Here is a 22,091-nt window from a genome sequence, read left to right as displayed (position 1 = left end):
CAAAGTGTAAAATCTTTCCTCCACACCGTCGCGTCCTCCTTGTTACTTCACTCCTCTCCCGTCAATTCTCGCTCCTTCACTCACAATTCGAGGTGGAGAAATACCACAGCGGCGTGAGTAGCAGCCTGTAGAGTGAAGTAAGTGAACTGCAGTCCATTGAAAAGCAGAAAATAGCCGAGAATTCGGCTTGGCGGGCATTTGAAGCAATTCTTCACTTTGGCTTCATTTTCAAAATGGAAGAACAACAGCACCGCCGCCTCTCCTCCCCTCCTCCTCTCTCCCTTCCGCTCTCCATCACAACCGCAACGATGATGCCACGTACGGCAAAGCTGTCGGACGAAGAAGAGGCGTATTTTGGGGGGCATTCTCGGGCGACCGCGGCCAACCGCCCGTGGGTGACGTTGACTTGGGCCCAATCTCTCGACGGCATGATCGCAGGCCGCCCGGGCACCCAGACGTATCTGTCTGGCATCAAGTCGAAGGCGGCAACGCACCTCCTCCGCTCCGTCCACTCCGCCATCCTCGTAGGTGGCCGTACCGCCCAAGTCGACGATCCGTCGTTAAACTGCCGGTATCCTGGGAAGGACCGGTCGCCTCGGCCGGTGATCCTGGATCCGTCCCGCGTCTGGCAGAAGCCAGAGAAGAGCACCGTTCTGCGGCTGGCCAACGACAGCCAAGCCTCCTTCCCGCTGGTCGTGCGTCGCAGCGACGACTCCGGCGAGGAGATTGGTTGGCCGATGGAGACGGTCAAAATCGAGGCCAATGCGACCATTCCCGACGGCCGCAAGCACATCAAGTGGGACGACATCCTCGCCGCGCTGCACGAGAGGCATATTGGCAGCATCATGATTGAAGGCGGCGCTTCCATCATCCGCGACCTCCTCAAGCGGCCTGATCTCGTCGACGAGGTCATCATCACCATCGCTCCGACCTTCATCGGCGAGCAGGGCGTCCCGATTGCTCCGAAAGGCTCTGAGAACCCGGCCTCACTCAAGAACGTGCGGTACCTGCAACTGGGCGACGACATGATGATGACTGGACAATTGAGTGGCAGCAGCCCGCGGCCCATGCCACCACCTCGCCCATCGGGTTGAAGAGTCACCATTCCCATCAGTCACTCCGCAACGCACACCATCACGAATTGACATGAATCCATTGAGAACGTCAAATATCACTCTCCGCGATACCTACATCACCATGCATTGACATGAATCCAATGAGAACGTCAACAAGCCACTGCACAATACACTTCATCACGACATGTCTTGAATCCAACGAGAACGTCATACATCACCTTCCGCAACACCTACGCCATCACGATTTGACTTGAATCCACCGAGAACGTCAAACAAATTCTCCCCGCGACACAAATCACCGACAATGGCATGAATCCGGGGAGAGCGCCATATTTGCAAAGCAGACAGACTGAGAGTGAGTGCATCTTCCTCCAGCCCCACGGAGCATCAAAAACTGACTGACCTTTGCAGATCTCCACGAGAAGCGGAGAAGAGCATACGAAAACAGCGAATCCCGAAACTACTATACCAATGAGCAATGCGGCATGGTCACCTCCGAGCATTGCATCTCGGAAGCACGCCTTGCAGAATCGGTAGCATAAATCGGCGAGTTGGACACTTTGAGAACAGCGATGTCGTTCAAACGACCTTTATGTCTGCCAGTGCATATAACCACAATGCGAAGTCCACTCCCTCTCTTCCCGACTTCCACTTCCTTGATCTCACTCCCTTCTTCTCCTCTTTTGTGCCGTCAGTTCGCCAGTTTCTTCGTCTCTTCAGATCGTTGACAAGACGGCACAGCTCTTGCGTCCGCCCACCAATTTCCCGGCCATCACTCCCCCGATATTGCCTGTGCCTCTGGCTTTCTGCTGAGCGTGCAATCACGAATCGCCGACCATGCCATTGACCCGCTTAGCCTTGATCGACAGCCGTTTTGGCCGTTGTGACCCCGCGGACGACATCATCGGCTTTTGAACCCTGCGTCACAGCTCATCATCTCCAATGCTTCCGCCAGCTGTGCCGTAAAGATAGGAAGAATGCCTGATTGGAATCGCTCGACAAAATGGGGTCAGTGGATTCGATTGAGCGCCTGTGAATAACATGAGAAGTGCGCATCAAGGCCTAGCGCTCGAGATCAGAAACAAGCGACTTCACAAGATATTCGTTGAACCTGCTACACGGCACCATTGCGGATAGGCACGCCGGACCCGCTGCTGCAGATAGATTACCAACTATACTTACCGTTCAACACGACCCCAAAGCCTACGTCTACCACGGCGACTCCGGCAAAGCCGTCAACTGCTACTACTGCCCGCACTGCACGACCCACATTTACCACCACCAGGAAGTCATGGGACCGGACACGATTGTCGTCCGGACCGGGTTGATTAAAGAGGGGAGGGAGAAATTTGAGGTGGGAGCGGAGATTTTTGGGAAGGCGAAGATGGACTTGGAGCCGAAGATTGCGGAGACTTTTGAGACGTTGTCGCCGAGTTAGATGGGGGGCCGGGGGATGTGTAGTGTTGAATTGAATGAAGTGAGTTGAGGTCATATGATGAGCCGCTTCCTGTGCCGCCTGATCTTGTCCATGCAGTAGTCATGGATACAGCGATTCACTTGGTCCGCCATACATGAACGCAGACGTGGAGATGTGAGACTCGCAAGGTGGACACAATAGCAAAGTGGAACCAAATCGTTATTCATGCGACTATTACATCAAGTGACCATTGCGGTCTGTAAGTCTACGCAGGAGGTTCCAGCCTCGACTGCATGTCATCAGAAATGAAACCTCCTCAAAGAACGCTCGCAATAAACGGCAGCAAATGAAATTCCCAAATGAAGTCCCCAAAGTCCAAATCTCCACAGAAATGCATGCAAATGACAAAGGAAAAAGTGGCAGGCGCAAACGGCCAAAAGCAAGAATAAAAGCATCAAATCATGCAAACATCATTCAAGAAAATCCAGCACCCAGTCCCCAACTCTTATGCAACACCACTCCCGTCCCGGATCCCGGCGACGCATCCCTCATATGCGCATCCCGACAGTACAATGTGCTCACAAGCGGCGGCGGCTTCTGCGCCTCCGCTTGCTCCAAGATGCGAATCACCTCGTCCACACACGCGAATCTCGCCGACAGATCCTCTCGCGGGGAGTGGTCGCCTCGGCTCTTCTCCTGCAACATCTCCCGTCTCTTGAGTGCGACTTCCAGCGCGCGGCCTTCCGGTCCGACGGTGTGGACGTCCGCGCGGTAGGCGAGGAGCAACTTGACGACTGCCAGACAACCGGCGATATCTCCCTGTGCAGCGGCGGTGCAGAGCGGTGTCCCCGGTCCATTGCCGAGCGAGTCGACCCTCGCGCCGCGGCGGAGGAGCGACTTGACGATCTCGGGTTTGCCCATCCACGCGGCTGTGTTGAGCGGGAAGCCACACAACCCACCCGGCTCGCTGGGGTCCGCGCCATGGCGGAGGAGGAGTTTGACTTTTGTGCTGCCTCTTTCTGGAATGGTGCCGTGCACGCCGCAGACTTCGCAGCGGCCTGCGGAGTCCTTGATGAGCGTGTGGTCGGTCATGTAGCGGTTGACGTAGGTGCGGCCCCAAAGGGCGGAAGCGGTGAGGGTGCCCGGGGCGTTTTGGACGGCGGTGTGTTGGGAGGAGTCGGTGGTTTCGAGGATTTTGGCCGCGCGGGGGAGGTCGTTGCGGAGGATGGCGCGGTAGAGGGGTTTGTCCATCGTTACGGAGGAGGTGGTGACGGCGGGTGAGTGGTGGTCGCCCACGTCGGATTTGAGGGAGGATGAGGAGCGTTGTTTGCGGATGATGTTTTTCATCGAGGTGGAGGCGTTTTTGAGGGACATTTGGCGGAGCCGGGCTTGCAGGCCGCCGATGTCGTAGCGTTTGGAGTCCGTGGCCACGTCGCAGGGTGCGGAGGCGTAGGTGTTGACGCTGATGGCGAGGGAGCGGAAGGAGTTGCGGGAGCCGCGCATGAGGGCTCCTACGGACCAGCGGTCGATTTGGCGAGATTTGCGAGATGCGATGAGGTCGTTGATTTCGGCGAGGTAGGCTTGGAGTTGGGATTGTTCCCAGTGTCGGAGTTTGGTGCAGAGACGGAAGCAGTCGGAGTCGGGGAGGGTGCTGGTCCAGGCGAGCGTGGAGTATGGATGATGTCCAGTGCATGGCTCGCTGTGTTGGAAGTTGAAGCCGCAGTGGCCTCGTGCTGAAGCGTCCTGGTGGTGAAGCAAGTCTTCTTCGTGGATAAAGCCGATGTTGCATTCTTCGCAGCGGTATTCGCCGCGAAAGATGTCCAGATGCCGGCGAAGGTGTTGAAGGAGCTCTTCCGGGTCGTCCTCGAAAGCGATCCCGCACATCATGCAAGTCTTGTGCTGCCATGAGTCGACCTTGGAGTGCATCGAAGTGCGACCTTCGAAAGCGGAAGATTGGAATTTCGACGTCGAAGATGGCGGTAGGAATGGCACCATGTCGGGAAGGCTGTCTTCTGCAGGCATACACCTGACGCTGTTCTCGATGCTGTAATCGGACAATCGTGATGAAGCTCCTTCGCTTCGCGGCGCCATGTCGCCCATGGAGCAGCTCGGACGAAGAAGTGGAGTATCGAGCGCCATCGGAGCAACGGTAGAAGGCTCTTGAACCTCGGGCTCCTTGATGTCTTCTGCGCGAATGGACGGCACGGGAGAGAAGTTCGCTCGCGATGTCAAGTTCTCCATTGTTCGCACACGGCGAACGGCACCGCTGCGATACATGTCGTAGTTGTCCGCAAAACGGAACTGCGCTGGTGGTGTCGTGTCGTCCTTCAAGGATGTGGGCAGTGAAGAACTGGAGCCACTCCGTGAATTGGTGCCCAAGCTCGGTGTTGTGAGAGCCGTCCGGCAAGATCTCATGGACGACGATCTTGCCGAGCCGTCGAGGGACATGGCTTTTTCGCTGCCATTTTCAGAGCTGCTCGACGCATGCTCTCCGCCGTTCACACTGGGTGGACTCTTTTGCTCTGCGGACTCCGGGTGCTGTTCGTTGAGATGTCGTTTCATGTCGTGTCCTCGCCCGAAGAGCTTGCCGCACACGCTGCAGGCATGCTTCTTATTTAATGGCAGACCAAGCTTCTTGCGATGCTGATCAGTATGTCGATGGCGTGCCAGTGCTCGTTTCTCTGTGTATGATGTGCCACAATCTTGGCACTCAAAGTTCGTTCGCGGTCGCTTCGCTGGGCGCATAACGTCGTAATCGGCCTCTTCGTCGCACTCATCCACTCGTAAGCTGCCTTTCCTCGGATCCAACTCTCGTAGTGAGAATTCCTCCTCTGGAACAGCGGCCAGCACGTGTCCCAGCGCACCTTGCGGCGTGAATTGCTGCGGTTGATGCTGCATCATGGCGTGGGACATCGGCCATCCAGAAAACTCCATTGTGCTGCCTGCTCAAATGCGGCGGATGGATGGAAGAGAGTGTATAGTCTAGGCAGCCAGTCCTCCGAGGATATCGACACAGCAGGGATGGCCAGCTATCCCGGGCGCAATAATTAATGAAAGCGGGTATGCTTGAAGGAGGGAAAGAATAGGTCGAAAAAGATGTTCATAGCGAGACTCGAACTAGACATTCAGTGAGGTGGAGGCGTCTGTCACTAGCACGGACTGATACCCGAATCATGCCGCGCAGATGTCCGGTGTGAAGGGCACCTGGGCACCAAATCTTAGTCGTGCTCGGCCCATGCCAGCCGACAAGGTTGTGGCGAAAGAATTGGTCGGTCGGAGTGGAACCCTGCGCCATTAATCGACATATAGCCTGCCTATAGTGGTTGGCATGTTTCGGATTCGGCCTCTCTTTGCTTTTTCACACGAACCTTGAGGTCTCGGCCCGCCAAGGGTCTGTTCGACCGTGTCCGCGACTCAGGACCTCGCACCTGTCGGACGAAGTCGATGGAACTTTCGAAGAACATGAAAACACCCCAAGTCGCTCGGACTGCTGAGTTTCACTGCAGTTCTTGTGGCGAGAACGGTGTTCGACGGGACTCGGAAACAGATGTGCCCAAAGATGAGCGCTGATCTTTAAAGGAACGATGTTCATGCAGTTTCAAAGATCGACCAAAGAGGCCAAGATCTGATGGAGACTGCCTCGGTCAGATGCTCGATGAGCTATTTCGAGGGAGACGAGGAGATCAAGCTGTGAAGTGAGGTGTGACTGATGGACATGGGTCGTCACGCATTGTAGGCGGAGATGTAGAGTCGAGTTTCAGGTTGTCGTGGTTGGAAGGGAAGATATTCGTGGTCAGATTCTCGTGGTTGGAGAAAGATGTCATCGCCTGGAGATGGATGGCCTGTTCAGTGCTGACTGATCCGGATCCGAGTACCAAGATCCTGGATCAACGACGAGTCCACACATCTGGTACCTCCGGTAGCAGGCAGCCTAGAGATTAAACAGATCTCTTTCCGTCTAGTATCCTGGTCCGTCGACATCCTTCCCAAGTATTAACAGCAGTCCCAGTCGCTTGGCATCGAGGGAAGAGGACAAATGTGCTATTTGGGATCGTAAATGCTTAGGTTTAGGGTTTGGGTTGACACCACGATATGCTGGAGCCGTGAAGAAACGAAACATGGCAATGCCTGTCAACCATTGCCAGAACAAAAATAGAGTGCTTACACCTTGTGCCCAAACACAGGGTCATCCTGCATTGTGCTGGTCAAATGAGGCAATTCTACACACATTGACCCTCCTTGCAAGACCTCTGGGCGGTCAATTCTCGATTTGGTTGCACGGCTTTGGAGACGGCAATCGTGGATGGAAGTCTGAGCTGCTTCGGGAGGCTTGGAGCAAAGGGAGCTGATGTCAAGAACTTGGATGCTCTCGCCGACATCTCTGAGTCACACTTCGAAGACCGTGCATATGTTGCGAGGGAAAGAGAGAGTAAAGTGTCATCTGGGCAGCGCCGCGAGGCTTAGTCTTGGTGTGGAAAACGAATACATCAAGAAGCTACGCAAATGGCCTTTTTCCATATCACACCCGCCGCCCTCCTTGTCGCAAAAAGAAAAGAATCTCCGCGCTTGCGTAGCAGCGTCGATACATATTCCCAACACTGTCCAGCGCGCAGGACGGGGTGTCATATGTACCAGGCTGGTTCGCCCTCCATTGAACAAAGGTCAGATAGGATCCGGAACCAGGACTTACAAAATTGTGTGGCGGATCTCTGAGCGGCCTCCTAGCCTGCCATTTCGTTTCGGTGACGACGAAGCGCATGGACGAGTCAAGGCCTGCTCCGATGCTCCCGAAATTCGAGAAGGAGTCTGCATTTAGCTGGATGTACATGCCTGTAATGTCACTGTTGGACGCAGCTGAGCTCGGCAATGGAGTTTGCGTGGCGAACACAGCCGCAAAAGTCGCAGCTGGGTCGCCGCAAAATTGTGCAAGGTCTCTTGCTGTGAATGTCGGGAGGTCGGTTGCTTGGTAATTGTTGAGGTCGTTGTGACCGTGGTAATGGAGGATATTGTAGTAGTAGTTTGGGACACGGTGATGATAGTGAGAAAGGTAGTGGTTGACGTTGGCATGGTGGGTGTCGTTGTAGTAGTCGTGGGCAAAGATGTTGTGGTCGCGGGCAAAGACGTTGTGGTCTGCGTCGTGCTCCTTGTCGTGCTCCTTGTCGTGCTCGTCGCCCTGCTCTTCATCGTGCTCCCCGTCGTGCATCTCGTCGTGCTCTTGGTGACACTGGTCTTGAAAGTAGCTGGGACCGGTCTCTGCGGCTGGACATTGCAGCTTTTATCATAGAAAGTCCACGGCGACGATCTGTCGCCTTTGCAATTGTCCTGCACAGCAGCTCCGTAAAGTCGACATTGCCGCTTCTTGGGACTGACTGCGAAGCTTTTGCACCTCGCTTGTTGCTTGCAAAGAGCAGCGCACGAAGAGGCGCAGAATGTGGTCGATGCCTATCCCGAGTACGTGACCTCCTCGTTCGCCTTTGCCGGGTCTCGCTTTGTCGTATCCTTGGACGCCACATTTGGGCGGGTTGTTGTAGTATCGTGCCTCAACGTCGGCTGCCAGCGCGCTTGTAACGGGAAGCACGATTGCCAGGATCGAAAACAAATGCATGGTGTGATGTTCAGGCGGGATTGGTCAATATAATTCTCGCGAAGGAGTTGCTTCGCGATTGTTAGCTACACAGGTGTGTCTGGACTGCGTGCTGTTGTCAGAGCGAGCAGGACTGCATCGCGAAAAGGGCAGGCGGACGGCGGCTCCTTTATCGTCCTCGCTGCATGCATCTTCATGCTGGCGTCTGCGTAAAATGGCACTGTGACCGAATCAGAAGGTGACGGTATAGCGGTCGTCTCGTCCGGACTGCTTGCTAAGTGGCGCCCATGATGTGCTAAATATCATAGTCGACAACGGCTCAATGGCTCGTCATTCTGGGCTGCGCAATACTGAGCGTAGCCAGCATGAAACCACTCCCGCCTCGACGCTGTGACGGTCATCCGGCGGGAACGGTACCGAGATCAGCGCGGTAGTCCTGTTTTCCATCAGAAGGAGGCCGAAGTTGAGAGATCCGACTTCGCAGCGCGGATCTGGAGGCTCATGACCACCGTGACCGGCGATGGAGGGTCCGGCATCGTTCTCATCCGAATTGCCGCTGTCGAAGCTCGTACGACTCACGCCGTTGGCATACAAGTGGCAGTCTGCCGTGAGGGTAAGCAAGTAGATTGAGCAGTTTGGCAGAAGTCGAGCAGAATTCGAAGAGCGGACACATCCGCTGTCCTCCGCATACCATCCTGCGTCTGCTCTCTAACACAGCTCGCTCAGCCCTGGCCTTGGCTCTGCTTCTCAGCTCTCAATACTCGAAGAGGCGCTCAAGCCACCGAACTCAGCTTCAGACGCATCGAATAAACTCGTGAGGAAGAGATGGTGTGAGGCTGAGAGATCCTTGGTTTCGACGGAACTTCTGACGGCGTGTTCGACGCTATTCTTGTGTTCGTATCATCCGGTGCCACTATTGTCAGCTCTCTTGCGGCCAGTCTGAGATCGCATACAAAAAGTCATGCCCTCACCAGATGATAGAGCGAAAAATATCAAACAATCTCATTGTCAATGCGTTACTGCCGCAAGGGTGGTATATATACGCAAATTCCATCGCCGAAGAGGATCTTTTCCTGACCAGCCTTTCCCTTCGATGCATCATTCATCCCTCATGTGGTTCCAGCCATGTCGTCTCCGCCCGTCTTACGAATATGCATCATCCATAGCCTCGGTTGAACAGGCCTGGTTTGTCGTCGTGCGAAGACGTGTAGGAGTCCTGTTCGTCGCCTGCTTCCATTTCGCGGCGTGTATTACCTCCTTCGCTGTCTTCCCGGCGTGGTCCACTTCTCGACAAACATTGGCAGATTCCTCCGCTCATGACTCCGCGTCCACGAAGACATCTTCATTGCCGGCGCTATCCATTCTCCGCACTGCGTCTCGTGGTACTGTAGTATGATTCAATGGCGCCTGCATCTTGTCCGGAGTGTTGTGCGCTGGTTGAGGCGGCGGTTGAGATGTGCCAGCGGCGGGCGCAGCTTTGCTGTCGCTCGCGCCGTCGTTCTGGCCAAAGTCGATCAAGTCGGCGCCTGCTGCCTGGGCTGGAGGTGCCGCCGTCTGAGCTTGCTGCTGCTGCTGTCGAATCGGCATTGTGGTCTGCTGTTGTGACTGTTGCTTGCTGCCTTGCTGTGACTCGGAGTTGCTCCGTTGTCCAGGTAATATGGGTGCGATGGCAAGGATCTGTTCGATCTGCTTCTCCGCCGGAGCTTTGGTGTCGACTTCTGCATCAATGATCCAGTCCAGACTCTCCTCGTCACCGGCAGGAACTGCGCGGAACAGTTTGGGATGCCAGTTTTCATCACCTCCACGCGCCTCTCGCTCTTTCCGCTGCTCATCCTCGATACGAGACTTCTCGTCCGTAGCAACCTTCTGGTCGGCCTTCTTGATCGCCTGTGTTGTGGTATGCCAGAGCTTCTGGCTCTCCTTTGGGCCCTGCTCCTCCAATGGTCTGCTCTTGGGTATGCTCGGTTTCGCGTGGCTCGCATCGAAGATCATCTCTTTCTTGCCGGTGGCCAGGTCCTTGATGTACATTTTGCCATGCCAAAAGCCGCTGAGCTCATACAAATTCTTGCCAGACTTGCTCTCCTTGATGAAGCCGCCGATAGAGTTGTAGTGTCCGCCCATCCATCCTTTGACCTTGAATTCAATGTCGGCTTCGAGGCCGCTTTCCGGGCAGCGCACAACGGCGTGGTCTCCCAGTTCGTATTTCATCTTGCCGAAAAGGATGCCGCGGGCGTACATGTTGGGTTGCGTGATGAAGCTGTTAGAAAAGAGGTGATCAGTACACATGAACCCATCACACAAAGCATCATGGCTTGACAACTCACTATCGTTCGCCGCGCTCGAGGAATCTCATGATGGCAATGCCTTCCATGAATGACCCCACGCTGTTTCCAAGAAACTTGCTCCGCGGTTTGAGAGTTCCGTCGATGCGGATCTTGTGCTCTGGAGCCATGAAGAAGTATGATGATTTTGGCGGATGATGCGAAGTCTGCTCCGAGATGTAGTATCCTCTTGTGTTGTCCGGGTAGTCCCAATAGCCAGTGTATATCTCTCCAAGCACCGGGTTCAGCGGCTTCTTCACTCCTGGAGGCTTGATATGCCATCCTGAGAGGTAAAACTTGGTGACTGCAACAAATCGCTCGACCGGGTCATTGATGGTGGGCATATGGAGGAGCGTTTCGGGATGGGCCATGAAGTTGGTGATTCTTTCGAGCATCGATCGTGGTTCCAGAATGAAGGTCGGGAGAGTGACTCGACTAAGGTCGGCGCCAGGCCTCAGCTGGGAGATGATGTGCGAGAGTACGGAGCCTTGCTCTGAGGACACTACGGTCTCGTCGCCGTCTTCCCCATCATCGGCGCGAGGCTCATCGGTCGACGACCGCACCGAGCCGAGCGACAATGAGTTTCGAGCATGTCCCAGCACCATGTTGGCGGTCTTCTGAAGAGGAGGAGGACGACCGAGGCGGGGAGCAGGGATTGCGAAGTATGATGTCGCGGCGGGGCCTTGTTGTGTTAGGGGAGCGCGTTGGCGGTGTCAGCGACAGGGAGGAGGGAGGAAGACTCTAGGAAATCCAGGCAGCGGAGTGAGATATGAATTGTCCAGCAATCAGCAGCAAGCCGGGCAGTCACGCAGCTGGTATGGTACTGTATCGCACGTGGTTGGAGACAGGCAGGAGGAGTGGAGGGACAAGGAAACACCGCAAACCCAGCGTCATTCCTGCCAAGGATCAGGTGTGAGACTGTGTGAGAGCTGAGAGCAGCTACGTCGGTCCGCACCTGACTCCGCCCTTCCGCGCGCATCCTGAATCCTTCCAACTTCCAACTCTGCTGCATAAAATCTTCCTTCTCGCCGCGACGATCCGCTCGGTGCTCTGCTAACCTCGAAGCATGTCGATATATACCCACCGCAGGATGTTGTTGCCTTCGCGAGACTTGGAGGTCCGGCGCTGCGATCTTTGCGTCGTCTTTGGACAGATGGCTTCAAGAAGCTGCGGGAAACACCGCAAATTCCATCTCCCGATATATGGCTTACTGACGAGCAGAAGACTTATACTACAAAAAGCGTGCAGTCGACGCCATGATTGGAGGTCGGAGTCTGAAGATGTGCGCTCAGGTTCAGCAAAAAAGCTACCATCATCGCCTGAGAACCGCCCTCGACGTGATGCACGAACGTCTTCAGCATGTTATCGTATCGATCGGGGATATTGAGCCCTCCTTGCAGCTCCGACTAAGCAGAGTGGAGCAACCCAATTCTTGACAATCCACAGCCTCAATCAGTCTAGGCACTGAGCGCAGCCTTCACCTGTCTGCAGGCAAACGAATGTAATACGCTCCTCCGAGCCGAATGACTGCAGGACATCCGCCAGCAACGACCTCGTGCTCCAAAGCTTGCAGCTTGACGAGACACATCTTCATCTCTGGATCCGGACCGCCTACCACGAGAGGTAATGACAGGAATGTGAATCGAATCGCTGTGCCGTCACAAAAGCCTCGGGAAGGGGCGCATTGTCTCGATCTGGTCCATTGATGCGGCTCGGAGTGCCCGGACTCGCGCGCAGCAGCGATGTCCTTCAAGGTGTGAGTACCGCTGCCTCCTCGAGAATCATCGGCCTTGGGAGGCCGCAATGGCCGTGGGCGCATGTGGTCGCGATCTGGCGGAGTCATTCCCGGGCGTGCTGCTGCAGAAGACGCTCAGACATCGGCCATTCCAAGCGCTTCCACGCTCCGCTATGGACCACAGTGCTTGCTGTTCCTGCAGGAGCTTTGAGTTAACTTGCGCCAGGCTTTCAGCTAGAGCACCGGGTAGGGTGACCTCTCTGGCACATGCATCACAACAAACAGCCAATCTCTGCACGGAGAAGAGCGATGGAAGTGCCCTAGAAGCATGCGAAACGCCTCACATGGCGCTTCTGGAAGTGTTCTTCCCACGTGGTGTTGTTCCACGACTGACCCAGCATCATGGAAGCTTTCGAGCGCATACTCAGCTCCCGCAGCCTCACGCATGCATGGCCGACAATTTCGGTGTCGCCGTTGTTAACATCGTCGATAGTTCTGAGCCACAGTGTACGGTCAAGTCATGTATTCTCAGATTCCTTGATTGACCATCGCATGCAGTGTTGCGGAACCTGTGCCTGATCTCTGCTGCGTGATGATGCACGTCCCTAGCGTGGACTTTGAGCAGGATTCATACCCGCTAAACCTTGCCCCATACCATGACCGTGGAGATCTGGACGCCTCTCTTTAACGATCTTCTACGCCATGGCGTATTTGCGCTAAACAGAGTTTCGGTGTCGCCGAAAATCGTCGATATGGCGTATTCATGCGATCGCGCAAGGCTAAAAGACAAGTATAGGGCCACGATACACAACCAGTTACACATTCGGCATTTGTGCCTGGTCTTGCGAGTGTGCCTTGGAAATCGGAGACTTTGAATGCCGGTTTGAGACACAGGCTGAACGGCGACTCGCTACACCGAACTTTGCTCACAGTCGAGCATGTTCAGCGCGCACAGAATGTGCGAATACTCACATCATGGCACACTGTGAAATTGGAAGCAGCGTACAGCAGTCGTTCGTCATCACAGTGCATCCAATTGAGTCGCATCGAAGCAAGCTGCGCCGATTTCTTCGTACAGTTCACAGGATGCTACGAATCGTGGACCAAGAACATGGAGGAGCAGTCGTATCGCATGCGCAAGTCCGACATCGTCACTCGACACATCACAGAAAGTGTGGGCCATCGTCTTCTCCACGCACAACAACCGAGACCGGCATGGAGGAGCAAGCTGAAAGAGGTGGGGTCACCCACGCAGCGATTTTACTGTGGCTTTGTCGACCAGCGATCTAACATGTACGAATCGCGGGTTGCGAACTAAAGGGAGTCGACCGGAAGCCCCGAGTTGATATACACGGCAGCCCCGAGTTCAAGTAGCAGATTGGCAGCGGTTGCGGGTCACGAGTGCCAGCCATAATGAGCCAGGCATCCGGACGGGGAAGAGAAGCGATCGATGCCCAAAGGCGCAAAAGCTCTCGCAAGCGTCGAAGTCTATTCACCACGTGCTGCTGACGTTCGTGCTCGGTAGTTTTCCGAATGAGTGGAGGTTTTGTTTTCGATCGATCAGAGGTGAGTCGGACTTGAAGATACCTGACATTGGCCTCTTTGATACATGTCTATACCGCCGACACTTACATGCTCTCGCCACACATGTCTACGATAGACTCAATACTCGTCTCCAGTGACGAGATGAGGGGTCGGACTGGCGAAGCGCCCGCCTAGACGAGGATACCGAAGCGAAGACTGTGGCTTACAAGCCACCGGGAGCTCCGAGTCGTTTGATCTTGCCTAACGGCGTAGCCTCGCGCCAGGTGCCCAGCGCATCTCCTGCGCTTTTGGTCAACGCACCGCAGAACCAACCCCGTGAAACGCCCTTCAGCTAACGGACGACATCATCTCGCCATACCCGTAAAGGCAATTTGCTGCATGCCATCCAATGGACTTCTTCGGTGACGCCTATCTTCGTCACATGCGAGCTGAAAAAGCAGCGTCAACGTAAGAATCAACGTCAGTTGCCCATTCTGTCTCAAGCCGGATAGGCCACAGCTAAATCACCGCGATGGCCGTGCTCTCCGGTCTACCATAGATTCCTCTCTTCAATGATGGGTTCTCGCGATCTCTCGCGACGCCTCATGGAGATGCAGGTCTTCTGAGGCGCAGACTAAACTGTTGATGGCGCCCCGCTGGCCTTGTTGCGCAAGACACTTCATGCAGCCAGCAGGCCAGCCGCACTGCAGAACACCAATCTCGCCTTACGATAGGGAGGAGACCCGAAATATACTGTATATGTAGCGATCGGCATCCCCAGTGGCACCAAGGATTGCCAAAATCGTCGCAACCATCCGATGCAACCTTTGTCTGACCCTGTGATACTTCAATGCCGAAGTCACTGAGCCGTCGAGGCAATCGGTCAATGACCAACAGTCCCTGCACATCACCCTTTACATCACCGACAGACGAAAAGGAAGACCCCTTCCGGCGCACATCAAGTCCTGGACCTGTTGCTTTTGTGCCTTTCGAGACTGGTATTTCCGGAGGTGTCGGCACAGATGCACGGCGGGCTGTTCGTGTACAGGCTGCAAGAGCTAGTGCGGCGGCGAGGAAGGCGACGATAGCAAAGAAGCTGGCAGTCATCAAAGGCGAAAGAGATGGCAGCTCTCCAACCGCGGCGGTCAGTGACGATGAAAGTAGTCCCAATTCCGCGTCGAGTTCAGCCTTGGAGAGACAGATGAAGGAAGAAGAAGCAAGGCCCAAAGTCGCTATCAGCCGATTACCTCAAACCGACTCATCCAACCTTACATCCAATCTTCAAGAAATGGAGATCTCACGGGTGTACCCAACCACGAAATGGCATCCCAAAATGCCTGAAGTCGTGGAATACTTCCTGCGGCTGTTTGTTCCAGCCATCACACCAGCACATTCCACTGGACGAGAAGACATCCGAGCACATCTTTGGCCGCAAGCTCAGAACGATGCTGCGTTATTCCATGCGCTACTCTTGCTTGCCGCAAGCCATGCTGTGGTTTCTCGAGCGTTAGATGTCAGCCCAGAGCTGATCAGTCAGCTCAAATACACCACGCTCGAAAGCATCAATACTGCCATCGGAAGGTCGAGTCAAGACGGTCGCATGCAAGATCCGGCCATCACTGCGATTGCACTACTTGGCGGCTGGGAGTTGGTAAGTACAAGCAAGAACATCTATTCACAAACAAGCATAGCTGACATTGAACAGGAGTACGGCGACCCGGTCATGTACGACACTCACATGGGTGGTTTGACAGGCATTGTGAACACAGTCCGAGGAGGTCTCTCAGGCATACAAATACCAAATGGTCCGCCTCCGCTACCACCCATCACAAGAAACATCATCTTAGGCTCGGGACACGACTCAGCACTCTACTCCGGCAGAACACCCTTCTTCGACCACCCCGCCGGGAACCCACGAATGGGCATGCCCGTCCTCCCCAGCACTCTTCCCATCGGCCTCGAAGAGCTCCGAGCCCAACGCTTAGTCCTCCCCAACCTCCTCCACCTCCTCTGCCGCCTCTCCTACATCGTACCACGAGACACATCCTCCCATTCCCGCCTTATCGATACCGAACAAATCCTCTCCGAATGGGAATACGGACAAGTCACCGCCGCACGCTTCGACATCTCCCAAACCATTCTCGAAGACGACCTGAAATGGCAAATCCACACTTTCATCCGCCTCGCCGGTCTCGGCCTCTGCGGCTTCTTCCACCTCGCCAACGGCGCTCCTTCTTACGAACCTCTCCACCAATGTTACGAAGACTCCCAAGTCCTCCACGCCGACCTTTTCCTCGGAACCGTGTACGAGGAAGTCCTATTCTGGGCTCTCTTCACACTCTGCGCTACGAGCGGGCACTCGGAGGCACACCACATGCGGACTCTCAAGCGCTTGCAAGTTGCGTTGGCGATCCCCAGCTGGGCGGGTCTGACTGAGTTGATGGGAAAGTATGTCTACCCGAGTCAGATTTTGGGGAATAGGGCTTTTGCGCTGTGGACTGCGATTAGTTTGAGTTCGATTAGTGAGTATCAGAGAGAGGTGAGGGAGCCGACGAGGTATGTTAAGGGCTCGAGACATCCGATGAATTGGGTTGGTGCGGGTGCGTCTGTGCAGGTGGGGAAATGATCGTTACCAGCGAGGGTTTGGACTCGGGCTCGGGGACTTGGTTGCATTGCATGCTCGACGCTCGCTGGCTGGATCTGGCGGAGTCGAGCGATTTGAGCGAGCCTCGGTGCTGTGGGTGGCATTGGTGTTGGGTAGCATGGGAAAGCGAGCATAGCATGCATTGGAGGTCGGGATCTGCATCGATTGGCATGGCAATGGTGCACGAATACAACGAAAGAAAAGTGCCTGCTTTTTGGACGAACCTCTGATGCCTGAGGCACAGCTTCTCGAATACTTTCTCGGGTTGACATTGCACCGACAAGTGAAAGTCCTTTTTTAGCTTTGGCTTTCTCGAACCTCACCTCTCTGTCCTCCCACGTACCTTGTCCAAATCGATGGACGGTAGCCTCATAGTCAAGAAGGCGAATCCTCATACAGCAGCCAGGCCTCCGATGTGACTGCCTTTGGATTCCAAATTACTTGCTTCCCGACTCCGTGCTCGCTGCTGCTTTGTCGAACACAATCCTGCCGCGCTCTTGCTTCTCCGCCGCACGTACCGTCTCTCCGCTCGACCATCGATCCGACGGCACAGACTGAACGTGTCGTGGCGATGCTAATGTCCAAGTGCTGCTGAATACGCTGGCCCTTGCTTCGAGTCCATGTCCAATCGCTGTGACGCCGAAGTCGGACACAGTCGTCTGGTGTATGTTGGCGGCGGTTGAAGGACGTTGACGGTACACAGGGGAACAGATTCAAGTTAATGTGCTCAAGAGGTAAATGTGTCTCGTGCTCTCAATTCGTCTCACAAGACGCCCCGACGACGAGCTGACTGGGAATTCGTTCCCATGGTCTGCCACATTCAGCGAGAGTCTTCTTTCCTTCGCTATTTTGCAAATTCCTTTCTGTGCGCCACGCGACCATACAGACGACGTCCAACTCTCACTATCAAGCGGAGGCGGTTCTTAAATCGCACAAATGTGCCGCGATGGCCTTGATCTCCTTTCGTTTTGTCGAGAGTGGCTGGTATCGCACTCCATGCGCTTGGCTTCCAGTTGGGATCGTCAAGGGGCTCCGAAACGGTGCTGATCTCCGTCGTTCTGGTAATGTTGTAGACGCCTGGAGTTGTGGCCATTGCGTGGGTTGCTTGATTAGGATTCGGAGTGTCGAAGTCTGATCTTCTTCGCTCTGCTTCGCCAATGGAAGCGGTTGACATGACTTGCTGCTTCGTGACTTGGTCGCTCGGTTGATGCTAGCAGACGTCCAGACACTGGTGGCTACGATGATCAAAAAAGGGGTACCAGCCAGGCAGGATCGCTGAGTCTTGGAATGGTAAAAGTCTCTCGATATCGTGACTCTGCAGTGAATGAATAGCTCGGCTGCGGGGACGGCAGTATAGAGCACGCGTTTCAAGCAAACGTGATCGATCGAAAAGTTCACGCTAAGCAAGTTCTGGAACTCGCTGTTGGAGGCATATCGCATGGCAAAAAGCAAAATTGACACATTGGAACGTTCTCAAATGATCAGCATGAGTGCATATCGTTTCAAGCAGAAGGAACCATACCATTGATCGTTTTCCAGATCATTCAAGAGCTCGCACTGATATTGAGACTCCTTCGTCGTGATGCGGCCTAGAAGGCTGTCGAAGCAAAACATTGAGCTTAGGAACGACCTGATCTGCTTGCAGCACAGCCATATGGATGTCTCCTTGCCGTTGTCGTTGACATATGGCCATATCGACATCATGGTCTGGAGCAAAACGATGGCACCGGAGGACGTCTCCTTGATGGAGCGTTCCTACAACCACCGAGGAAAGTGCAAAAAAGAAGTCGCGGTCTGAACCGAATGGTTACCAATGCATGATATTCCAATGCAAGCCCTCAGGGAGTCGAACCCTGGTACTCGTGGTAGCCCTCGCTGAGGAGGGTGACTGTGAATTGTTAGCTTAGGTTCTTGTTGAATGTAACTCTACGACCGCCACTGCACCCATATGAGGTACTGGACTCTAAAGTCAGGCGTAAGTTACCACCAACCAGCGCGCTCACTGGTTGGCTGGAAATGGCTGCGGAATCAGCATATATGAATGTCATTCAATCTCACCCCGGTATTACTCCGATAGTCGTGTCTTGTAAACACGGAGATCAATTGGTAGTTCTCCCATTGCTCATATTACAGCTTCTTCTCAAACAAGACGGCCTCTCGAACAGGTACAACGATCAACACAAGCAGCAGCACCAGCGCGTTGCTCTCTACTACGACAGATTCAACAATGTGCAATGACTGCGCCAGACCAACACGCCCTTGAGCTCATCGTCGTGAAGCCCAGAGATGAAGCACTCAGCTCCACGTTCCAAGCACAACTCTCTGCACGGCGTGCCCACCTCAAGCAACGATTCTGGACAGACCTTGTTGACGGCAATGCTCATCACCCTCTCCCAAGACCTCGCTGACTATGTTCAGGTTGATGTTGGAAGCCTCTCGAGGCTTGACTTCACCACTGACACCGTTCCACTGACTCCGCCCCCGATCGAACGCCTACTCATGCTCAACGAGCCCCTGGGACCACGTCGTCTCGTTGGTACAGACGCGACTACCAGCCATATACAACATCTTTCCAGCACGTTCTCGTCGCGATCGAGCCGTTCAGAGAGCGCAAACGATATGGCTTCACCGGTGGATTACAGCTGGACGTCTGAGCTGAACAATGAAGACAACATCAAACGAATAAAACATCACCTGAGGAAGCTTTGAAGACACAGGCGCACGGAAGTCCAACACCGGCTCATGGCTAGGCGCGTAGACGAAGCTGCCCTGTTCATACTCAATTCCGTTCTGCACGACGACAACTCCGAGTCGAAAAGCAACAGAATGTCCAAAATGTCACAGTGTTCTCACACGCGGCAGGAGCGGAATGGACAAAATTACCAGAGGGAATCGGTGTGGCCAAAGCAACTCGTCGACGGTGAACCGCGGAAGGAGGTAAGCCGTTCTCCTGTACCTCAGCCCACTCACATATCCTCATCATCGGAAGCTTTGAAAAGATTACGAATCTCTTTCCCGATTGACTATACCCCTTTCCTAGTCACGGTCCACATAAAGTGCAGGGAGTTCAGCAAGACCAGCAAAAGCATACAAGGGAGTGTCTCACGAGCCGATACGTCGAACAATCCAGGACTTAGCACGACGAATGAGCATACACCAGGCCCGTCAAGGCTGCGAGAATGCTCTGGAAAGAGACTGCTAACGTTCCCACCTACGGTCGGGCTCGTTCTTTACCGGCATCTGGAGCTGTGGAACTCCTCGCCGAGAAGAAGGACCTTGAGAACTAGGGTTTGCGAACCTGCTGGAAGTTCCTCTGCGGTCTCTTCGACTCCGACAGGATGAAGATGTGCGTCTGAAACCTGTGACAGATGAACCAAGACGCAGCGCTTTTTCCGTCAAGATCAGGAGCAAGCACACATGGAATTCTTTCTAGCGATCTGGCCGAACTCAAGACTGGAGACAAAATGCCTGCCGATGTCAGAATGACTGAGGCGGTCAACTTTGCGCCTAGGCGCTCATAGCCATTCATCTACGAGTGGTACACGGGGTACGGTTGGAAGACGCGCTTCGCCCTGGCCAGCCACGTCTGTCCTGGGCGGACTGCCGTCGGCAAAGGTCAAAGCAAGAGTAAGACCAGAAGGGAGTCGCAAGTCAGAACATTTCGTGGACAACAGTCTTGTCTTCTAGAGCCATCTAGCGTGGAAGGTCTCGCCGCAAACATGGGAGACAAGGGAACGAAAAACGTCCAGCATCCACCTTGGGTCCTTGTCTCCAAGGTCTGGCAAGTTCGAACATTGTCTGGCTACTTCACGACTCACAACAACAACTTCGTCGTCGAAACGTTTGCTTCCACAAAGCGAACGGCGGAGTCTGTCGTAACAGTCCCTGAACGATCAAAGAAGCGGCAAGGTTTGGTTTGTCAACACAGCTGCCCTCTTTCAGTTCCAGCAGACCTTCTTTACACATCGTCCAAACCAATGTAGCTCGGGTTTGCCCAAAACTGCACACTCCGTCAGCTTCCCTACTTCACTCCGCTCGATTGATGATCGAGATCCACACAAGCAGTATTCATCTTCCCATGGGATCCTTCATGGCGAATCCTCTACACCTTCTTCCAAATCAGCTTCGTCCTGGGTCCATTCAATCGATCGATCGATCGGCCGAACACAAATTACAAAGCTCCGACCCCCATCACCCTCCCATCTCCTCATCCACGAGAAGAACGCATCGTCCGAACAATCGCGCCACCTGCCCACCAATCCATCGAAGGCCTCCCCATTTACAAAACGAACGCATCGTCCCAACGAGCTACGCCGCACGCACATCGGTCCATCGCACAACCATAGCGTCTTCCCAGCGCAGAAAGAGCATGGGAGTCTTAAAGATATGAGTGAGGACACTGAGACGAGGAACAAGAGCAGGAAACACAGAGTATCGGAGCCTGATCGAATACAGAAGAGATGAACGGGGTCAAGGGATAAGAGCAATTCACAAGAGCATGGAGAAGAAACAGGGCAAGCAATACAGCAGCGGCTGGGGAAGAGGCGTCGAAGAAGAGTCATGGATACATACCACAACACAATATACCAGCAAGCAAGCGCTCCGTTTCATCCGTACCGTCTTGAGCGGAGCTTCTTGCTGCTACGAAGTCTAGGATGCGTCGACGATGCAGTCTTTCTGGCGTTCAGACATGACGGATTCGTTCTTCCAGCTCTGGGATCTGCGTTCTTCATTCAAATCTACAATTGCCAGAAACGAATTGCTGTTGATGCTGTCGACGATCCGAACACTTAACGATGTCCGCCAACCAATACTGGGAATCCGATGGTTCTCGATCGGTCATGATGTTCTCGAGTTGCAAGGAGTTCCTCATGAGCATGCAATGCTCAATCTGACTGGAGTAGATTATCGGAAGCGGAAGCAAGGGGTTATTGACCCTTGGAACCATTGATCAAGGAAAAGGCTCATCGTTTGAGACATCGTCAAGAGGGTGAGAACAATGTGGCGGCTTCCTCATGGACTTTGTATGGTCTGGACATTTACTAGTGAAGGGAAAGGGAGAGTCGGCAAGTTGGAGAGTTGTGCACGATATGTGACGATCTTGCGGTCGAAGATCTCGGCAGAGTTTGTGACGGTTGTGCTGCGTGCATATATGGCGAAAGTTGTGAACGTTCAGCGATAACATGGCAATGGCAACGATCTGCCTGCAACGACACAGATGCTTTGTCTCATGATAAGGTATGCAATGGATGTCATGACCTGTATCCCGTGAGGAACTTGTGCGACGATCGATCGTTGGCGTTGTCATGATCATTAACCTGCTGTTGAAGCGTGAGTGCCTCCAAAGTTGCCATTATTGTATTCGTCAGTATTTCACTCTTCTATCGTGTTCGTTCCTCAATCAAATACCTACCGAAGGAGACACAAAGGGTGAATGAGGCCGCCTCGATCGATTGTTGCCCGAGGCCGCACTGCATATGGAGGTCCCGAGCAACCAATCCCTGCAGCTGCAGATGCACAGCCTAAAGCGGTGCACTTCAGCTTGCAGGCGAATCTTCACTTCTGCATCTGCATCAACAACCCATCTTCCACTTTTGTCAAAATCATCCAGCAACCATTTCCGTCAACATGGCTGCCGCACGTGCGAACGAGTCGATGATGGACGACAGCGGCTGGAACTCGCACAACTTAGCCAGCCTCATTGTTCCCAAATTCACAAGCATCGCACAGCAGAACGGCAGCACAACCACCGACAACGCCACCGGCAAGAGCGCAGCAGCTCCGACGGTG

At 54.2% G+C, this 22,091-nt stretch overlaps 7 protein-coding genes across 7 annotated transcripts; 4 read left to right on the top strand and 3 right to left on the bottom strand.

The window, feature by feature from the left end:
- Positions 1-311: 311 nt before the first annotated feature.
- On the top strand, positions 312-1,094 carry MYCGRDRAFT_32102 (uncharacterized protein; the record flags this gene model as incomplete). Its single annotated transcript, XM_003857726.1, has 1 exon — positions 312-1,094. The coding sequence occupies one exon, from the start codon at positions 312-314 to the stop codon at positions 1,092-1,094; it is 783 nt and encodes a 260-aa protein (XP_003857774.1).
- Positions 1,095-2,280: 1,186 nt separating this feature from the next.
- MYCGRDRAFT_31674 (uncharacterized protein) lies at positions 2,281-2,514 on the top strand (the record flags this gene model as incomplete). Its single annotated transcript, XM_003857727.1, has 1 exon — positions 2,281-2,514. A coding segment is annotated over one exon (234 nt), but the record flags the coding sequence as incomplete, so codon positions are not given.
- Positions 2,515-2,967: 453 nt separating this feature from the next.
- On the bottom strand, positions 2,968-5,576 carry MYCGRDRAFT_106752 (uncharacterized protein; the record flags this gene model as incomplete). Its single annotated transcript, XM_003855816.1, has 1 exon — positions 2,968-5,576. The coding sequence occupies one exon, from the start codon at positions 5,425-5,427 to the stop codon at positions 2,968-2,970; it is 2,460 nt and encodes an 819-aa protein (XP_003855864.1).
- A 600-nt stretch (positions 5,577-6,176) lies between these two features.
- MYCGRDRAFT_88650 (uncharacterized protein) lies at positions 6,177-8,098 on the bottom strand (the record flags this gene model as incomplete). Its single annotated transcript, XM_003855815.1, has 4 exons — positions 6,177-6,375; positions 6,659-6,684; positions 7,184-7,717; positions 7,910-8,098. The coding sequence occupies 4 exons, from the start codon at positions 8,096-8,098 to the stop codon at positions 6,177-6,179; spliced, it is 948 nt and encodes a 315-aa protein (XP_003855863.1).
- Positions 8,099-9,060: 962 nt separating this feature from the next.
- Positions 9,061-11,213, bottom strand: MYCGRDRAFT_64917 (uncharacterized protein; the record flags this gene model as incomplete). The annotated part of the gene is made up of 2 exons (XM_003855814.1): positions 9,061-10,334; positions 10,402-11,213. The coding sequence occupies 2 exons, from the start codon at positions 11,001-11,003 to the stop codon at positions 9,392-9,394; spliced, it is 1,545 nt and encodes a 514-aa protein (XP_003855862.1).
- A 927-nt stretch (positions 11,214-12,140) lies between these two features.
- On the top strand, positions 12,141-13,451 carry MYCGRDRAFT_88648 (uncharacterized protein; the record flags this gene model as incomplete). The annotated part of the gene is made up of 2 exons (XM_003857728.1): positions 12,141-12,152; positions 12,930-13,451. 2 exons carry the CDS (start codon positions 12,141-12,143, stop codon positions 13,449-13,451), a joined length of 534 nt encoding a protein of 177 aa, XP_003857776.1.
- Positions 13,452-14,507: 1,056 nt separating this feature from the next.
- Positions 14,508-16,896, top strand: MYCGRDRAFT_88647 (uncharacterized protein; the record flags this gene model as incomplete). The annotated part of the gene is made up of 3 exons (XM_003857729.1): positions 14,508-15,308; positions 15,363-16,213; positions 16,677-16,896. The coding sequence occupies 3 exons, from the start codon at positions 14,508-14,510 to the stop codon at positions 16,894-16,896; spliced, it is 1,872 nt and encodes a 623-aa protein (XP_003857777.1).
- Positions 16,897-22,091: the final 5,195 nt, after the last annotated feature.

The sequence above is a fragment of the Zymoseptoria tritici genome, chromosome 1 (assembly GCF_000219625.1).
Source record: "Zymoseptoria tritici IPO323 chromosome 1, whole genome shotgun sequence".
NCBI lineage: Eukaryota > Fungi > Ascomycota > Dothideomycetes > Mycosphaerellales > Mycosphaerellaceae > Zymoseptoria > Zymoseptoria tritici.
This window is presented reverse-complemented; position numbering and strand designations above follow the sequence as displayed.